The 19,444-nt window shown below is 41.1% G+C and overlaps 1 protein-coding gene across 1 annotated transcript in view; it reads right to left on the bottom strand.

The window, feature by feature from the left end:
• FIG4 (FIG4 phosphoinositide 5-phosphatase) overlaps nt 1–19,444 on the bottom strand; it is a gene marked incomplete at its 5' end in the record, with an annotated part of 131,229 nt that overhangs the window by 98,800 nt on the left and 12,985 nt on the right. Inside the window, 2 exons of the mRNA XM_079716333.1 lie at nt 4,676–4,799; nt 6,565–6,663. Of these exons, the coding sequence (XP_079572459.1) occupies nt 4,676–4,799; nt 6,565–6,663 (223 nt within the window). The remainder of the gene's footprint in view (nt 1–4,675; nt 4,800–6,564; nt 6,664–19,444) is intronic.

Below are 19,444 nucleotides of genomic sequence, written 5' to 3'. Positions count from 1 at the left end.
TACTTATATTTGAGAGATCCACAAAGCACATTTTTAAAAAATGTTCGTTTATGCTCCTCCCCACCTCCCCTTGGAGACTAGCTAAAAATTCCCTGACTAAAGCTAAAGGATTTAAGATAGGAGAAAAAGCTAATGTCAATCTCATTAAAAGCAAGTTAGGAAGCAGTTATGCTTTTAGAAGGCTAAAACCTACAAAATTAAGGGTCTTGGGAGCAGCATAAAAACACCCAAAAGGGCTTCCCTGGTGGCGCAGTGGTTGAGAGTCCGCCTGCACGGGTTCGTGCCCGGGTCCGGGAAGATCCCACATGCCGCAGAGGGGCTGGGCCCGTGAGCCATGGCCGCTGAGCCTGTGCATCCGGAGCCTGTGCTCCGCAACAGGAGAGGCCACAACAGTGAGAGGCCCGCGTACCGCAAAAAAAAAAAAAAAAAAAAGCCTTCAGGGAAAACAGCACTCTGGTAGAGAATTATCAAAAACCACAAGGGACCAAAGTGACTCTCTAACAGCAAATCTACTGTTCCCTTACTAGTCTGAGGCTCACACTTTATTGTTGTTTTCCCTGTACCTTGGATCTGCAATCTATTTCTAAGGGTGTTGCTTTAAAGAATAACTGAGTCCATCACTTAGTCTGCTATAATGACACATTGTACTAGCAGCTTACAAGAGTATCTTCTGACAGGTGACACAGGCAGAAAAAGGACATATATCAAAAGGGGCTGGATGGTCACAGAGCTGAGAGTAATAAGGACTACAGGCCACCAGCCACCGACTCCATCCGAGTGCCCCAGGACCAGATAAGACAATTATGTGAGGGATGCTCAAGATCCCATCCAGTGGTCTCCCAAGCCTCCTGCTGGCTGCCAAATAACAATGGAGCAGGTCAGAAATGGGCAAGGTAGCTACAGGACGGGATCAATCTATGTCTGGGGACCAGTAATGGTCCCTGAGCTTTCGGTACCAGCCCACAAAAAGACAAGTAAACGAACTGAAAGTAAGGGTTTAGAAACATCTGAGTTCATGATCAATGAGCTTGCCTTGAACAGGCAAGACTAGTTTGGGTATTACTGAACTTATGTGATGAGTCACATGTGGCCCAAGCTGAAGACAAGCTATGCACAGTAGGATCCTGTGTTGGTCTGTGACACATTTCTGGAAAAAAAATTGGTCCTTTACTACAGATAGTTGAGAAGCACTGCTCTAGATTCTTATAGATTGTGAATTAAATTAACCACGATAACAGTCCAAAACATCCCAGCCAAAGTACTATTCACAAATTAGGCAGGCTGAAAAAGTTGAGAGAAAATATTTCAGTCACAGAAGACAACCACTCTAGTCCTTTCACACATGTATTATTTTGACAACCAGACTATACATTTTTTTTTTTTTTTGTGGTATGCGGGCCTCTCACTGTTGTGGCCTCTCCCGTTGCGGAGCACAGGCTCCGGATGCGCAGGCTCAGCAGCCATGGCTCACGGGCCCAGCCGCTCCGCGGCATATGGGATCCTCCCAGACCGGGGCACGAACCCGTATCCCCTGCATCGGCAGGCGGACTCTCAACCACTGCGCCACCAGGGAGGCCCCAGACTATACATTTTTCAAAGATAAGCATTTTGTGTTTTGCTATTTCAGGAGCCCTCATTATTTCTAAGGCAGTACTAGACAAATCATAGCCTTTTATTTACTCCTTATTTACTCTTAAAGATTCTAAGCTTTATTTACATGGTTGAACTAGAATACATAAAGTGCACTGCCCTGAAAATAACAAATGCTTACTTAGTACATTACTGTGTCACTTTACTGGTAGGTTAGTCTTTTAGTGACTTCACCATCCAAGGACAGTCTCAAAGAGGCCTCAAATTGCGAGAGAAATTGCTACCACAATACCTAAGAATGCCACCTAAGGGAAACATGGAGACACCTTCAGCCCTTACCCAAAGTTTATTAACTAATACTTGTGTATAAAATGAGTATCTGGTTATAAACTTGGTCATCAACTGATTAAAACAAAGCTTTGGTTTTACAAGCTTAGTTATCAACAGATTTAAAATGAGGCAAGGATGAATTGGGAGATTGGGATTGACATATGTACACTAATATGTATAAAACAGATAACTAATAAGAACCTGCTGTATAAAAATAAATGAAATAAAGGGCTTCCCTGGTGGCGCAGTGGTTGAGAGTCCGCCTGCCGATGCAGGGGACACGGGTTCGTGCCCCAGTCTGGGAAGATCCCACATGCCACAGAGCGGCTGGGCCCGTGAGCCATGGCCGCTGAGCCTGTGCGTCCGGAGCCTGTGCTCCACAACGGGAGAGGCCACAACAGTGAGAGGTCCGCGTACCGCAAAAAAAAATAATAAATAAATAAATTAATTAATTAATTAAAATAAAATAAAATAAATAAAATAAAATTCAAAATAAAATAAAATAAAATGAGGCAAGGAATATTGCTAAAAGCAAACATGCCCAGAACAATGAAGAATGATGAAAGTACCATTACAACAACACAGTACAGCATCTAGAGGCCACTTAGTGTAAAGGCAAACTGCCCAATACAACTCCAGAACACCCAAGGGCAGCTATTTTTAAACATAGTTCAATAACTGATCTTCAATTCGTTATACTTAATCATCAAGGAAGGTTCAATTTTGAATAATTAACCCTGGCTAATGAGGCATTCAATATTACATACACTTTAGGAAATTTCCATTTTAAAAAGCTGTAATAAAGTATCAGTATTTAAAGGAATGAATTTAACCTATTAAGTAACTAATTAAGCCTACTGTATTTGAGACACATTTTACTTACAAGTTTTTTTCTTTAACATATAAGTAACACTTAAAGTGGAATTTAACACATATGGAATATATGGAATTTAAACACATGAATGCACATGACATACACCGACATGCACACGCCCACAAACAGGTACCCGTTAAACATGAAACCTCAAGGGATTTGTCAAGACTGAGGAGAATGTACAGAGAAGGGGCCAGTCCTATGGAGAGGAAACCAATCACACCTACCACTCTCAACTTTCCCTGGCAACCACCTAAGGCACAAAATGCACCTAAACAGATTACACATGAAGGGCTATGAGAGCACACCGAGAAAAATGAACTTCAAATACGGCAGAACATGCATAATCAAAGTCTCAACAAATATAGGGTCACCAAATAGAAAGTACTAATCAGAAAAATGAACATAAGAGAATATGAAACTATATAGCATAGTTCAGACCATATTAATTTTGTTAACATCTATAGACACCAATCACTCAGTCAATATTGCATAAAGTCCAGTAGGTTTAAGAAGCAGAGAGATAATTTTGTAAGTGTTAAAAAAAAAAAAAAAGACTCAAAATAAGGCTCTGCCAACAGGGAAGCTGAGATACAACTGCCCTCTGGCTTGGCTTCCAAGGTCCCAGTGACCTGGCCTCACCCAACTACTTGCCAGCATCCCAGGACCCATGGGCATCTGCATGCCGGCATTCTGCTGTTGCCCCTACTGGAGCTCTCTCCTCCCTTCCCCACATCCATCCAAATCTTGCTTCTCCTCCAGGGTCCAGCCTGAGTCTCATCATCTTCAGGAAATCTTTCCTTGTCATTCCAGGTCCAAGAAGTCTACCTCTTATGTAATCTCCAATACCATTTACCTTTGACTACACAGCTGGGCTCTTAATTCCAATCCTGCAGTTGTTTTCATATGCACTGGGTTTTGTCCCCCATCCTAGTCCAATCATCTTAAGACTCCCCGGGACAAACCCATGGTAGAGCAAAGACAGGTTTACTGACCCACTAAGGACAACACACCAGAAGAACTGCGGGGAATCTCACAAATGCCCCACAAGCCAGACCACAGACTACTTAAAGGCCAAGGCCATTTCTATACTTATTCATGAATAAATAAAGGCATTATTATAGGATTTGGGGACACGATTAGGTAGAATTTAAACAAAGAGACTTAAACCAAAGCAAGACTGTATGTAAAGAGATAAACATCAAGTCTAGATTGTGAAGCGGACTCGCGGTCTCATTTCTTTGAAAGCAATAAAGTTAGCAGAGCTGTAGACTGTTGTGTCCAGAAACCCCTTATCTGAAACTCTGCATGAGTTGTCCATTGAGGCTGCTTCTCTGTGTCAAAATGACTTAGCTCTTCCAGGCAAGAGGGGCATGTTTTCTCTTACTGACACAATTTTAAAGAGCAAAGTTTCTCATAGTCTGTGATTTTAGAGAACAAAGTTTCTCAGTGAGTAAGAAAGCAACTGCCATTCAGAGAAAGGGGTTATGACACTTTACACTGTAGCATGTCCTTGGGAGAAATTCCTCTTAATTTAAAAGCTGGTTTTACCTGTATCTGTTTTTCCAGCTGATGTTTACAGTCCAAGCCAGTTTTTACTTTTTCATTCCTTGACAAGACAGACTCCTTAAAGGTCCAAACCATCGTTACATTTGTTCCTATCCTACACGAAACTGAACACAGTCCTAAGCACATAGCAGATGCTATATAAGGGCTGTTTGATACTTGGCTGATAGATAATTCAGTTTTAAACAACCCAAGCCACAGAGGATGGGTCATATTTATACACCTATATAAATATAAGCCTTGCAAACTATCTTCAAGGAGTCTATGTAGGAAAAAAAAAAAAAAGAGGTAGTAAGAGGGATGCATGTTTCTTACCTACAACACCAAAAGCTGAAACAGCTCGAAATAACCCGGATGATCCTTTCTGTCCCATCTTTGTCCTATTTCCTAGATCCAAGCGGCCAAGAAGTTCTCGCACTTCTTGCTGAGTATATACATGCTAGAAATAAGCAAATTTAATCTGTAAGGTTGTGCTCGCTTTTTAGGTTCATTATTTATTTACCCCTGAAAATTAGAAGTTGCCTACAACTTTACATCATTAGCTATTTCAGAGAAGTATATAAAATAGTGCAGGACTAAGCTACAATTTAAAAAAGCCAACAAACTATTATTTTTTTAACATCTTTATTGGAGTATATTTGCTTTACAATGGTGTGTTAGTTTCTGCTTTATAACAAAGTGAATCAGCTATACACATACATATATCCCCATATCTCCTCCGTCTTGCATCTCCGTCCCATTCTCCCTGTCCCACCCCTCTAGGTGGTCACAAAGCACCGAGCTGATTTCCCTGTGCTATGAGGCTGCTTCCCACTAGGTATCTGTTTTACATTTGGTAGTGTATATATGTCCATGCTACTCTCTCACTTCATCCCAGCCTACCCTTCCCCCTCCCCGTGTTCTCAAGTCCATTCTCCACCTCTGCGTCTTTATTCCTGTCCCGCCCCTAGGTTCTTCAGAACCATTTTTTTTCTTTTTTTTTAGATTCCATATACATATGTGTTAGCATACGGTATTTGTTTTTCTCTTTCTGACTGACTTCACTCTGTATGACAGTCTCTAGGTCCAACCACCTCACTACAAATAACTCAATTTCGTTTCTTTTTATTAAAGCCAACAAATTCTTTAACGTTAGCAGTTAAGGGTGGTTCCTGGATCCCAGGCTGCTGTACTAAAAAGGTGTATCAAAACCTTATCTTCTGGACAGAGATTCAGAGATTTAACGTATCCACAGACAAGTTTCAAGAAATCTATAAACCCCTTAAAATTGTATGCAAAGTTTTGGTTAAATGTGCATATGTGCATTTTTATGAGAAGGCCCATAGCTTTCCTTAGATTCTCAAAGAGATCCCTGATCAACCACTCCTACCCACAAAGAAAGCCAAGAATCATTACATTATATTAATAAAAACTCCCAGATGGTGCGTGTGTTGGGGATGGGATAGGAACCATGACGCCCAGGAGTACAGGAAGTCACAAAATACAATTTATCTAAAATTATTATAACATAGAAAATAGCTTTGCAAGGAGCTTATGTAAAATGGCTTCCAAACTGTAGCTACTAACATATTTGAAAAACCAGGAATCTACATGGATTCAGAAATATTCACAGACAGGAACCTCAATACAAAGGGTTAGTTAGGTGCTCTCATTTGAGAGTTAAAATTAACTGTTCAATTCCACCTTATTGTATTTCTCTTTTGACTAGAAGTCTTATATTTTTGTGCCACCTGAATTAAGTCTGTATTTCCAACTCTGGATAATATAACATCTGGATAAGAAGAGCTTAACATTTCTCCAGCAAGTGATCAGAAGAGACCCTACCAGTCCTTTGTGACTTCAAGTAGCTTCATATTAAAGCAGAGTAATAAATAATCTCTTTGGTGGATGAAATATTAAGAGTTATATTGAATCCTTAAAATGGCACCCCTTTAAGAAAATATATTCATTATCTTATCCAAAGAATTTGCTTTGTAAAACAAATCAAAATGAGGGACAAAGTGTAATTCTGGCATACCTTCCGACATCAGTAATTTCTAGAAACCAGATAAGAGATTCAAATTCTAGCCAACCATGAAAAATTATAATTTTTAGATGTATGATAAAGAAAAGTATATATCACTAGAAGCTGTAAGGATATTTCATACCCTGTAAACAACAAGTACAAAAGTTTCTGTTTGTATTCAGGTTTTCAAGATACTTACCCTATCATCAATTATTACCAAATCTTTTGGCTCTGTTCTATCAATTTTCAAAACACGATATTTTGTTTCTGCATGATTGCTCCCAACTAGAAAGTATCTCTATAAATAAAAAGAAATGTCATTAGTTTTTTAAGGCAGTTTGCCTTATACACATTTTATAGTCACTTCAGTTTTTTAAATTAAATACAGTAAAGTCAGGTTACTTTTTAAAAGAAATATTTCTGTTAAGTATAACTGGCAGATTAAAGAAAGGCTGATTCTAAAAGGTCAACTTTAAAATTGAAATATTCGTAGTGGTGCCATGATAAGCATCAGTCTGATATTTAAAATGTACCCAGTAACCAGGTCAGATGAATTTAATTATATTATACAGAGATTAACCTAACTGATTGGAGACTGATGTTTAAACTTTACCAGGAAGCAGCAGCTCTGGTAAGAATTAGAAAGCTCAACATATAATTAGGAATGCTTAGACAATTATAGCTAATTGATATAAATCAATATCAAATATTGATATTTTAATCAAATAAATCTTTACAAATTTTCTGTAGAAGACTAAAAATGACTTTAATATAACAACTATAAAAATCCACCCCTAAGTCCTATAAAAGATTAAAATGAGTGTACTTTCCCAAATGGCTTTTTATAGATAAGCTATAGGAAATAATTAATATTCTTTCTTTTCTGACACACTTCCTTGGAGTGTGTGTAAAAATACAGAAAAATAATCATCCTACATTCAAAGAAAATGCTTTTAAGAAAACCTAAACCAGATGAATAAGTTTTGAATTGTGCTTAAGAAACTAAGTAAAACTCCATTAGGAAAAATAAATTATTTAAACATATTTTGCTTCAAAAAAGTCCTCTGAAGTGACACTTTTTAAACACTGCAAAAACTGAGAACACATTGCCACCATCAACTAGCATCTAACCATCTCATAGGTCACATAGATACAGATACACAAAGCAATTAAATAACAAATAAGATTCTCTAGGTTAATGGCCAAACTGAAGTATGTAGACCACAGGATCTCAGAGCAGGAAAGATTAATGTTGGGTACTACAGATGCAGAAAACGTCAGAGGAGATAAGACTTGAATTAAGCCTCAAAGGATGGGGAAGATTTTTTAAAGTAAGAATTTATAACAGAAGATATGTATAACAGAATATAAGCACTTGGTTATATTGTTTTAATGCTAAATCTGTAGAAATAGATGGATTTTTAAATTATTAAGTATATATCTGTTTATAAAGATCTGACCTAGACTTCCAGATTATAAAGAACAAAACTCTATGTTAAAAGATGATGGGGCTTCCCTAGTGGCGCAGTGGTTGAGAGTCCGCCTGCCGATGCAGGGGACACGGGTTCGAGCCCCGGTCCGGGAAGGTCCCACATGCCGCGGAGCGGCTGGGCCCGTGAGCCATGGCCGCTGAGCCTGTGCGTCCGGAGCCTGTGCTCCGCAACGGAAGAGGCCACAACAGTGAGAGGCCCGTGTACCGCAAAAAACAAAAAAAAACAAAAACAAAACAAAAAAAAAGATGATGGCTTAGCCCAGACTTAAGGGGAAAGCTAACCAAAATACTGAATCCCTCATCTCCTAGGGAGAGGTAGATGACGGTACCAATTATCATGAGGTAGAAATAAAACAATTATAATAAAAATTAGTAAAATAATTCGAGACATCCAGTGACCAGGATGCACTGGGGAAGCAGCTAGAAGGGCAAGGACACAGCGAGAGGGAGTATGTCCAACGTTCTCGGGCTGACCTCAGCGAATTCCTCCCTGAGAGCCTACCCACCCCTGAGAGGAGAACAGGGTCACCAGCCTAACAAAATCAACCTCAGAAGAATGGTTTGTAAACTATACACGTTTGTTAGCAGAAAAGGGAGCCACCTTCTTGAGGACTTGAGGAAAAACAGTTCCCAGGAAAGGAAATAGCAAGTGCAAAGACCTGAAAGGGGAAGAAGCTTGGCGAGTTTGTTAGAGGAACAAGATTAAAGGAGAAGATGCTCATAAAACACCTAACACAGTGAACAGTGTTCAACACAAAGAAGGCACTCAATGAGTGTTACTTCCTTTTCTTTGCTTTACTTTTTAAGATGTCCGCGAGTCTATGCCATTGTATCTGAGAAAAAGATCCCCCAAAAAGAGGAAAAAAAGAGATACCCCAGAGGGAAAAAAGCATATGCAAGATCAGAATGGAACCAGAGTGGGAAAATGCACAAATCTATTAGTAATCAGGCTTTGTCCTCAGGAGAGATGAGCATGCAAATTAACAACCATGAACAGCGTGCTGTAATAGACGTCTGAACTGAACATGATGACAACACACGAAGGGCACTTCACTCATTTGGGGAGGGTCAGAGCAAGCTAGCCAGAGAGGCTGGTATTGTCCTGATGCTGAGTTTGGCCTTGAAGGACCTGTAGACAGGACCTGATGTACTGAGCCAAGATAGGGCACGTGGCCCCCACCCCCTCCCGCCTGCCCCCACCAAATAACTTTTGCTTATATCTGAATTTAGCACTTCCTCTGAGCACCTTGTCCAAATTTGTTTGGGGCAGGTCTGCCCCCTTCACCTAAATATAAACAGCTCAGGAGTCTGGGGCTAACCCCCTAACCCCTGTGGTTTTTAATTCTAGTCTAGTAGCACAATCTGGTTCCACAGGCACTGGGTAAATGTTAAGTGAAAGAACAACCACTCACCACGGACTAATCATTTAATCTGCTGGGTAACTTTCTACAACATTTATACTAACCCACCTTGTTTGGTTACCTACACAGAAAGACAGCCCTTTTAAGTCAACCACTCAGTAAAAGGAGGCACATCACAGCTTTAAGAGAGGTAAAACCCCGGAGTGAAATTCCTAGAATTTCAATAGATCCTAGGGAATCTAAAGATGAACTGTAGTAGCACTATGATTTGGCAGTTTGGAATAAAAAGACAGATATAATTCCTGGGATGCGAGTGGGCAAATGCACTACTGCCCTTTGGAGCACACACAGGAGGGCAGATCTACACCCGTCTTATCCGGACCCTTGCATGAAGTCTACTCCACGAAGCAGAGGGGCCAAGGCAAAAATCCAAAGAATTCAGAAGCAGATCAGAGTGGGGAGAAAGAAACAGAAAGCAGTGCAACCATCCACATTCTCTATTTTTTTTTAAGGAGAAAAAAAACAGTTTATTAACACATGCATCGTGCCTACACATGGGAGAACTCAACAATGAGTAACTCAAAGGGGTGGTCAGAACTTGAGCTTATATGTAGCATCTTGACAAGGGACCTCTGGGACAACATTAAACGCACCACATTCTCTATTAAAGTGGTCTAAGAATCTTGAAAATGTTTTGTGCCGAGAGGAGCGACCTCTTGTGGATCCAGTTGAGTGAGAAAGAAAACCAGAGCTCTCAGCTGTGCACAGAATCACTCTCCTGCACTGCCCTCTGGTGGACGGTTCACCATCGACCTTCACACCAAATTTTTAAAAAGTAACTTTTCCAGAAAGGCCTTATTTCTACTTGGTTTTATTTCCATCTTGTTAAATAAATCAGCTCTATAATTATGTATATACTTAGGCTTTATGATATTTAATATTATGCTTCAAAATGAATTTCAGCATTTGGGGGCTTAAAAATTGCCCTGAAATATCTTTTCCTTAAATTCTTCTCCACTGCTGATTTTTTCTAATTTTTTTTTTTTTGAAGATTTTTAAACCTACAGTAAAATGAACAGAATAGTACAATGAAAACCCATATACCACTCACCTAGATTCACCAATTGTTAATGTTTTGCTACATTTGTTTTCTCCCTCCTTCCTTATTGAGATTAAGCTTTTTTCCCTGCTGAACCACGTGAAAAACCCGTTGAAGGTATCATAATACACCATCCCTAAAAACCTCAACTTAGGGGCTTCCCTGGTGGCTCAGTGGTTGAGAGTCTGCCTGCCAATGCAGGGGACACGGGTTCAAGCCCGGGTCTGGGAGGATCCCACATGCCACGGAGCAACTGGGCCCGTGAGCCACAATTACTGAGCCTGCGTGTCTGGAGCCTGTGCTCCAGAACAAGAGGCCGCGACAGTGAAAGGCCCGCGCACCGTGATGAAGAGTGGCCCTTGCTCGCCGCAACTGGAGAAAGCCCTCGCACAGAAATGAAGACCCAACACAGCCAAAAATAAATAAATAAAAATTTTTTAAAAAGCTGACACACCCACAGATAAATTTAAAAAAAAAACAATTCAACTTGTATTTCCTAAAAACAAGGACATACTCCCACATAATCATAATACCACTGATACAATATTACCTATATACAATCCACCAAATTTCCCCAAATAGCTGGCTTAAAAAACAAAATGGAATTCAATCAAGGATCCTGCATTGCATCTGGTTACCAGGTCTTTTTTATTTATTTATTTATTTATTTATTTATTTATTTATTTATTTAATTTTTGGCTGCATTGGGTCTTTGATGCTGCACGTGGGCTTTCTCTAGTTGCTGAGAGCACGGTCTACTCTTCGTTGCGGTATGCGGGCTTCTCATTGTGGTGGCTTTTCTTGTTGCGGAGCACAGGCTCTAGGCACACGGGCTTCAGTAGTTGTGGCTCGCAGGCTCAGTAGTTGTGGCTCGCAGGCTCTAGAGTGCAGGCTCAGTAGCTGTGGCACCTGGGCTTAGTTGCTCCGTGGCATGTGGGATCTTCCCAGACCAGGGCTCGAACCTGTGTCCCCTGTATCAGCAGGCGGATTCTTAACCACTGTGCCACCAGGGAAGTCCCAGGTCTTTTTTAAAAAATGTCTTTTAAACTAGAACAGTCCCTCTGCCTTTACTTTCAAAGACTGTCTTTCAGAACATTTTTAAAACTTCACATTTTTAACACCAATTTTCCTGGTTCCCTATTGATATCATTCACTTGGCCATTTACCAGTGAATGTCTCATATGCGCCAGGCACTGGGCTAGACACCTAAGGGCAAAGATAAATTGAAGATAGATTCTGGGCATAGAACTTGCTAATGGATTAAATTGGAAAAGAAGGAGTAATCAATCCAGTTACTTTTGCTTGATGAGCAACTAGTTACATGGTGGTGCCACTTACGGATGTAGGCTTGACTGGAGAAGAAGCAGGTTTGAAGGAAAAACAAGATTTCTGTTTACAACATTCCCAAAGGGATCAAGTGGGAACTGAGTGTGGAGCTCAGAGGAGAGATCTCAGAGGGTGTCATCAGCACATAAATGGCATTTAAAGTGAAGTCATGGGACTGGATTAACCTCCTTGGGAGAGTAAAGATAGAGACAGAGCCAAAAAAAAAAAAAAAAAAAACCCACAAAAAACAAACAAAAAAAACCCTAGCCTGAGGCAATCTAAATAAAATTATTTAGAGGCTGAATACGGAGAAGGAACCTGCTGGGAAGACTGAGAGGAAGGGCAGCTGGAGTCATTGAAGCAAAGGGAGATGATCTGGAAAAGAAGGGAGCGGTCACTGCCACATCAGATGCTGCTGAGAGGTCAAGAGAGATGAGGACAGAGAAGTGTCCAGGGGGTCTGACAATAAGAGCTGTGAGTGGCTGTTCCAGGGGCAAGGGACAGTCTCTGTGAAGTCGGGGCAAAACCCACAGCAGAGCTGGGTGGAGAGCAAATGGGTAGCCTTCTGGCTAAAGACAGAGGAGTGAACACCTCTATTCCTCCCAGAAGCCTTATGAAAATCATAATAAAGTTTTTTATGGTCATTTTTTTTAGACATAAGCCCCAAGGGCAAGAGAAAGAATGAAGTAGCAGCAAAAAAAATCATTTGAAACTGAAAAGCATGCCCAAGAGAGCAGTGGGAAGTCAAGAAGCAATCTAATTTATACTACAGAATCTCCAAAGGCACGGAAATTTGTGGCATCTTTTATCTCTGGAGGTAGGAGTGTAAAATTCCGGAAAACTGAAGCTAAAAAGGAGCTAGCACAGCTTCTAAAGAGGAAAAAAAAGGCTTCAAACTAAAGATCAAGAATAGTGCAACATTGGGGCTTCCCTGGTGGCTCAGTGGTTAAGAATCCACCTGCCAATGCAGGAGACATGGGTTCGAGCCCTGGTCCAGGAAGATACCACATGCTGTGGAGAAAATAAGCCTGTGTGCCACAACTATTGAGCCTGTGAGGCACAACTGCTGAGCCCACGTGCCACACTACTGAAGCCCGCACGCCTAGAGCCCATGCTCTGCAACAAGAGAAGCCACCGCAATAAGCCTTTGCACTGCAACGAAGAGTAGCCCCAGCTTGCCACAACTAGAGAAAGCCCACACACAGCAACGAAGACCCAACACAGCCATAAATAAATAAATGAATGAATGAATGAACACTAGAAAGTCTCCACAGCAACACTGAAGGTGGAAGACAGGGACATAATGCCTTCAAATTTTTAAGGGAAAATTAATTTCAATCTTTAATTCAACATTAAACCTATCAATCAAACCTGAGGGTAGGATAAGGACATTTTCAGAAATGTATGGGCTCAAAAAACTTCCTCTCCATGAACCCTTTTGAAACAGGAGGGAAGAGGGTAGGGCACAACCTTTAAAAGAATGACATAGCTCGAGGACATGACATAAACAGATTAGAACCAAATAGGTCCACAATGGCAGATGAGTCAACTTCCACTAGACTTGAGCCTCAGTATACATGCATTGTAACACATCAGCAAGCTAAATGACACACCCACAAGCACCATGACAGTTCCAAGACCGACCATAAAGGTCAAAAAGTGGGTGGTGGGCCAATTCCTGGAAATCCCTTCCCCTTCCCCAAAATAGCTGGAACACTCCTCCTACTCATTAGTCTATGAAATTACCCACCCCTAAACTGACAACCCCATACCCTGGGGCCTCACTTGCCTTCTGAGATGGCCCACACTCTGTCTGTGGAGTGTGTTTCTCTCTAAATAAATCCACTTCTTACCTATCAATTTGTCTCTCCCTGAATTCTTTCTGCGATGAGACATCAAGAACCTGAGCTTCATTAGGTCCTGAGACCAGAGTGTGATCTCAGTTAAAAGACCGTGGGTTCAAGTCCCAACCTGGGTTTTGGCTGGATTCGAATCCCGGCCTGTGGGTTCAAGTCCCAATCTGAGTCACACAGTTTCACTTTCTCATGAAGCAACTGAAGGAGGTGCTCCACCAAAATGAGGGCATAAATCAAGAGAGAAAAAACTACAGGCTCTGGGAAAGTCAGGAGATCATCACAAGAGAGGTTGTTGAATGATGGTCAAGGGAGATCCAGGATGGCGGCTGTGCTGGAGGCCTTGGGAGCAACCAGTCCAGATTTGAGCCACTGCTTCAAGAAGATGAAGCCAGTAAGAATACCTAACGTGTGTGAATGTGCTGAGAAGAGACCTACATATCTGGGAAGTTGGGGTTAAATTCATTGTAAATTCTTAGTAATAACTAGAGATTGTAGGAAGAAGGAAAGGTCATCTCAAGCACTGGCAGTCTGAAATTCAAATGGTGAAGGTGAAAAAGGAGGTAAATAAAATGCCCAAAAGCAACCGGGAAGGAAAAGGGAGCAGTAATTGGAGTGTACAAGACTTCCATAAGTCAGGCACACATCAGCTAGACTGCCTGAATGCATGCATAGACGCGGATGAGATGAATCGACTCCACGGGGGAGAACATCTGTGTATGTTAGTAGATTTGTTAGGGGTGGCGGTTGGCAAGAACTGGGGTGGAAAATCAGGATACCAACAAAAGCTACCTTAAAATGCCTATTAAGATAGAAGATGATCTGAGCTGGCTCTCTTCTGCAAGTTAAGTATCAAGAAAAAGCTTAAAATGTCAATATGTAGCTTTAACAGTGGTGACCTGGTTTAAAGATGAATGTCTTTCTAGAATATATACCTGAACTCCAAATGGAATACAATAGGTAATCCACTTAACAGGAAATTCGGTATCTACTAACATTATCATCTCCTTTGATAATGACAGGCTAATTAATCACTCACTTTTCAGCTGAGGGAAGAAAAATCAGCCTCCTTGAAAGAGGAGACATTTCAGGTTGTCTGACAGCTTCAATTAATACTAAACTTCACTTGAACTTTCAGAATAAAGGTATTATTTTTAAAGATCATCACGAAGTTACTTCTCACAATCTTTAACAATCTTGCAGGCCTGCCACCTCTCTGATTCCTGCAATCCCACAACGGGTAACACAGCCCAGAAAGGGAAAGGAGCCTCTGATAGAGAGGGATGTCACCAAGTTCACTCTTCACAGCTTCAGGGCTTTACTGATGGGCAAATGTCAAACCACCTCTAGAAACAAGTGGAAACTTTGTCACCTCCAACCACATCTTCTAAATCTGCTATCATCACCATGATTCTCTCTCCCGTTTATATCATTTGGTTCCCAGTTCCACAGTCCCTTAGTGAACCACATCCTATGCTGTCCTCTCCTATCCCCTAATTCCCAAATCAAGACTAATATCAAGGGCTAATTAAATAAGCTACATTCCTCATGAAGTGGTTCTTACTTATTTTATTCTATTTCGTGTGATGGGGTGGGGAGGAGGGAGAAGCTTCCTTAAATCTTTTTAGAACGAGGCAGGAATTAAATAAACACAAAGATACATACATACACACTAACAATTCTGAGCTAGCAAAAGTAAAAATTATCTTAACAACTTCACTCCCACAAAACACACGCAGACACAAAAATCTGCCACAGTTCTGTTCAGCTACCAATTTTAAAGTTAACTGCTTTGTGTTCATTTCTTTGTTATGCAATGGTCACTTATTGCAATGGTAAGACCCCTAGGGCATCATGTATTAAAGGCTAGAAACTGGAAATCATCTAAGGTAACCTGCAGTTTTTTTCCAGGATAACTTCAGATTGCTAATCACCTGTGGGCAACTCCTAGTTGCACTGGGGTGTACGAGCATCAGGGCTGGATCTGGCCTTAGTTTATCTGTAGGCCTGGGTCACAGGAGCCAAAGGACAACATGAAGGTGCTGAGTGACAGAGAGAACAGGTAAAGCTTTGGAGGAAGCAGAACCTTCCCAAGGCCAGAACTGTATCTCCTGCACGCTATCTAGCAACCCATCTCCCTTTCCTCTCCAAACAGTCCTCAAAATCCACCTCTAAGCACAAGGTGACAATGCCAATATGAACCTCACCTTGGGGCAATTCTACCGAATTACCCTTCTAAATGAAGGCTCAGTACAAGAGGCACCCTATCTTGCTCACTGCCTCTTTTGTTCCTCAATGTGTCCCCTAACTCTTTCACAACCAATTAACACCCTCCCCACCAACTAAAACAAGAATGCCCATTTCTTTCACACACGTGTCGACAATGACACGTCATTGTCGTGTCAATCTTTCCAATCTTTGCCATTCTGACAAGTGAAAAATGGGAATCTATTTTCACATTATTGCTTTAATTATTAGCAAGTTGAACATCATTTCATATTCATACTTTTTTGGCAAATCACCTATTCAGGTCCTTGTCCTTTTTTGTCAGGTGTTTTATTTTTTAGTTTTATAAAAAAAAAAATTTGGCCTCTTCAATAAGTGGTGCTGGGAAAACTGGACAGGGACATGGAAAAGTATGAGATTAGATCACTCCCTAACACCATACACAAAAATAAGCTCAAAATGGATTAAAGACCTAAATGTAAGGCCAGAAACTATCAAACTCTTAGAGGAAAACATAGGCAGAACACTCTATGACATAAATCACAGCAAGATCCTTTTTGACCCACCTCCTAGAGAAATGGAAATAAAAACAAAAATAAACTAATGGGACCTAATGAAACTTCAAAGCTTTTGCACAGCAAAGGACACCATAAACAAGACCAAAAGACAACCCTCAGAATGGGAGAAAGTATTTGCAAATGAAGCAACGGACAAAGGATTAATTTCCAAAATTTACAGGCAGCTCAATAACAAAAAACAAACAACCCAATCCAAAAATGGGCAGAAGACCTAAATAGACATTTCTCCAAAGAAGATATACAGACTGCCAACAAACACATGAAAGAATGCTCAACATCATTAATCATTAGAGAAATGCAAATCAAAACTACAATGAGATATCATCTCACACCAGTCAGAATGGCCATCATCAAAAAATCTAGAAACAATAAATGCTGGAGAGGGTGTGGAGAAAAGGGAACACTCTTGCATTGCTGGTGGGAATGTGAATTGGTACAGCCACTATGGAGAACAGTATGGAGGTTCCTTAAAAAACTACAAATAGAGCTACCATATGACCCAGCAATCCCACTATTGGGCATATACCCTGAGAAAACCATAATTCAAAAAGTCATGTACCAAAATGTTCATTGCAGCCCTATTTACAATAGCCCGGAGATGGAAACAACCTAAGTGTCCATCATCGGATGAATGGATAAAGAAGATGTGGCACATATATACAATTGAATATTACTCAGCCATAAAAAGAAACAAAACTGAGCTATTTGTAATGAGGTGGATAGACCTAGAGTCTGTCATACAGAGTGAAGTAAGTCAGAAAGAGAAAGACAAATACCATATGCTAACACATATATATGGAATTTAAGGGAAAAAAAGTCATGAAGAACCTAGGGGTAAAACAGGAATAAAGACACAGACCTACTTGAGAATGGACTTGAGGATATGGGGAGGGGGAAGGGTAAGCTGTGACAAAGCGAGAGAGAGGCATGGACATATATACACTACCAAACGTAAGGTAGATAGCTAGTGGGAAGCAGCTGCATAGCACAGGGAGATCAGGTCGGTGCCTTGTGACCGACTGGAGGGGTGGGATAGGGAGGGTGGGAGGGAGGGAGATGCAAGAGGGAAGGGATATGGGAACAGATGTATATGTGTAATTGATTCACTTTGTTATAAAGCAGAAACTAACACACCATTGTGAAGCAATTATACTCCAATAAAGTTGTAAAAAAAATTAAAAATAAGCACCTGAAAAAAAAATTTGTACATAAGAATATACTGCTTTATCTATTGTTCCGGCTACTAATACTTTTTCCATAGTCTTTCGGCTATTTTTCTACTTAGATTTATAGTTTTAAATGCTTTATATTAGAAAAGAAAACAATTAAGTCAATGATCTAAATTTGTACCTTATGAAGCTAAGAAAAATGAACTGATCAACCCAAAATCTATAAGAGGAAGAGGCTTATCTATAAGCCTAAGAGCAAAAACTGATTAAACAGAAAACAAACAATAGAGAAAATTAACCACGTCAAAAGTTGGTTCTTTCAAAAGAGTAATAAAATTCATAAATGCCTAGCAAGGTGGATCCAAAAAAATGATAAAGAACACAAAACACCAATGTCAGGAATGAAAGAAGGAGGTTCACTACAAATCCTATAGAGATCAAAAGGTTAATAAGGGAATATTATGAACAACTTGATGCCAGTAAATTCAACAACTAAGATGAAATGGAAAATTTTACTGAAAAACACAACTTATCAGAAGTGATTCAAGACCCACTGAAACTCTGCATAGCCCTATACCTACTATAAAAAAACGATTCATTATCAAAATTTTCCCAACAAAGCAACTCCAAGTCCAAATGCTTTCAGTAGTAAATTCTAGCAAACTTATAAAAAATCGAACAGGAAGGAGATCAAGATGGCAGAACAGGAGCATGCAGAGCTCACCTCTCCCCATGAACACACCAAAAATATATCCACATGTGGAACAATTCTCACTGAACACAAACTGGAGACTGGCAGAAAGACTCTTGCACAGCCAAGACTCTACGAAAGAGCACATGGTGTCGAGTAGGAAGGGAAGAGAAGCAATCAGTTTGGGACCTGGGCCCCTGGGAGGGGACACAGAAGAGGAGGGGGGTTACACGGGCTTGGAGATATCCTCCCCAGGGGGTGAGTAGTTCGAACCACATATTGGGCACCCCAGTCCTGGGGTCAGACACCAGGAAGACAAGTCCTCTTAACTGGTTTGAAAACCAGTGGGATTGACAGCAGGGCTGTAAAAACCTAGACTCCACTTGTGAAGAGCACACACATGCTCACTTCTGAAACAAGGCAGAGGAAGCAGATTGAAACTGACCAGGATTCTGGCCAGCTTCCCATGACCGTGCGCTGGTCTGAGCTAAGCACTGGCTCCAGACTCTCTTGCTCTGTGGAACACTAGGGTAAAGGCTGCTGCAACTGAGGACAGTGTGCAACTCTGGGGGACAGAGCCAGCTTGGACCAGCAGGACATCTGAACGGGGCAAAGGCAGCCATTCCTGGTGCTGATGGAGGCAAAAGATTGGAAGCAATATGGAACTCTGACTGGTGTGCTGAGACTGCCCTAGTGTGCCCTGGCCTACAGCAGGCACCACTCTGGCCCCTCTTTCTCCAGCACTGCTCTCCTCTGGGGTGAAGGTGCCAAAGCTGGGAGCGGGGAGAGCACACACTTAGAGGCAACAGAACCAGCTCAGACCTGACCCTCCAGCAACTTGGGATCTGACCCCACCACCGATAGGGTGGTGTAGGCCAATGAGCAGAGAGAAGCCCTGGTTCACACTTGGCTGTGGCTCCAACCCCTCCATCCCCAGGCCCACCTCTTACCAAGGTGATAGCTACCAGCACACCATGGGGGAAGACATGACTCATGCTCACAACAGATCTAGCTCTCCCACCAAAGCCACTGGGTACATGCAGACTGTACAGGGACACACTCCCACAAAAGGACACCATTCAATACCAGGCTAGGTAACTATTTCACCTAATTTCACAGGGCAGAGAAAGTTAAGTGAAATGAGAAGATAGAGGAATTTCTTTCAAATAAAAAAAATGAGGAAAAAAACACAAAAAACAACTAAAGAAACACAGGTAAGTAATTTACCAGACAAAGAGTTCAAACCATTTTAGTAATAAGAATGCTAACTGAACTAGGGAAAAG

The sequence above is a fragment of the Hyperoodon ampullatus genome (genome assembly GCF_949752795.1).
Source record: "Hyperoodon ampullatus genome assembly, chromosome: 12".
NCBI classification, from domain to species: domain Eukaryota; kingdom Metazoa; phylum Chordata; class Mammalia; order Artiodactyla; family Ziphiidae; genus Hyperoodon; species Hyperoodon ampullatus.
The sequence above is the reverse complement of the archived record's forward strand: the minus strand, read 5'-3'. Positions and strand labels throughout refer to the sequence as shown.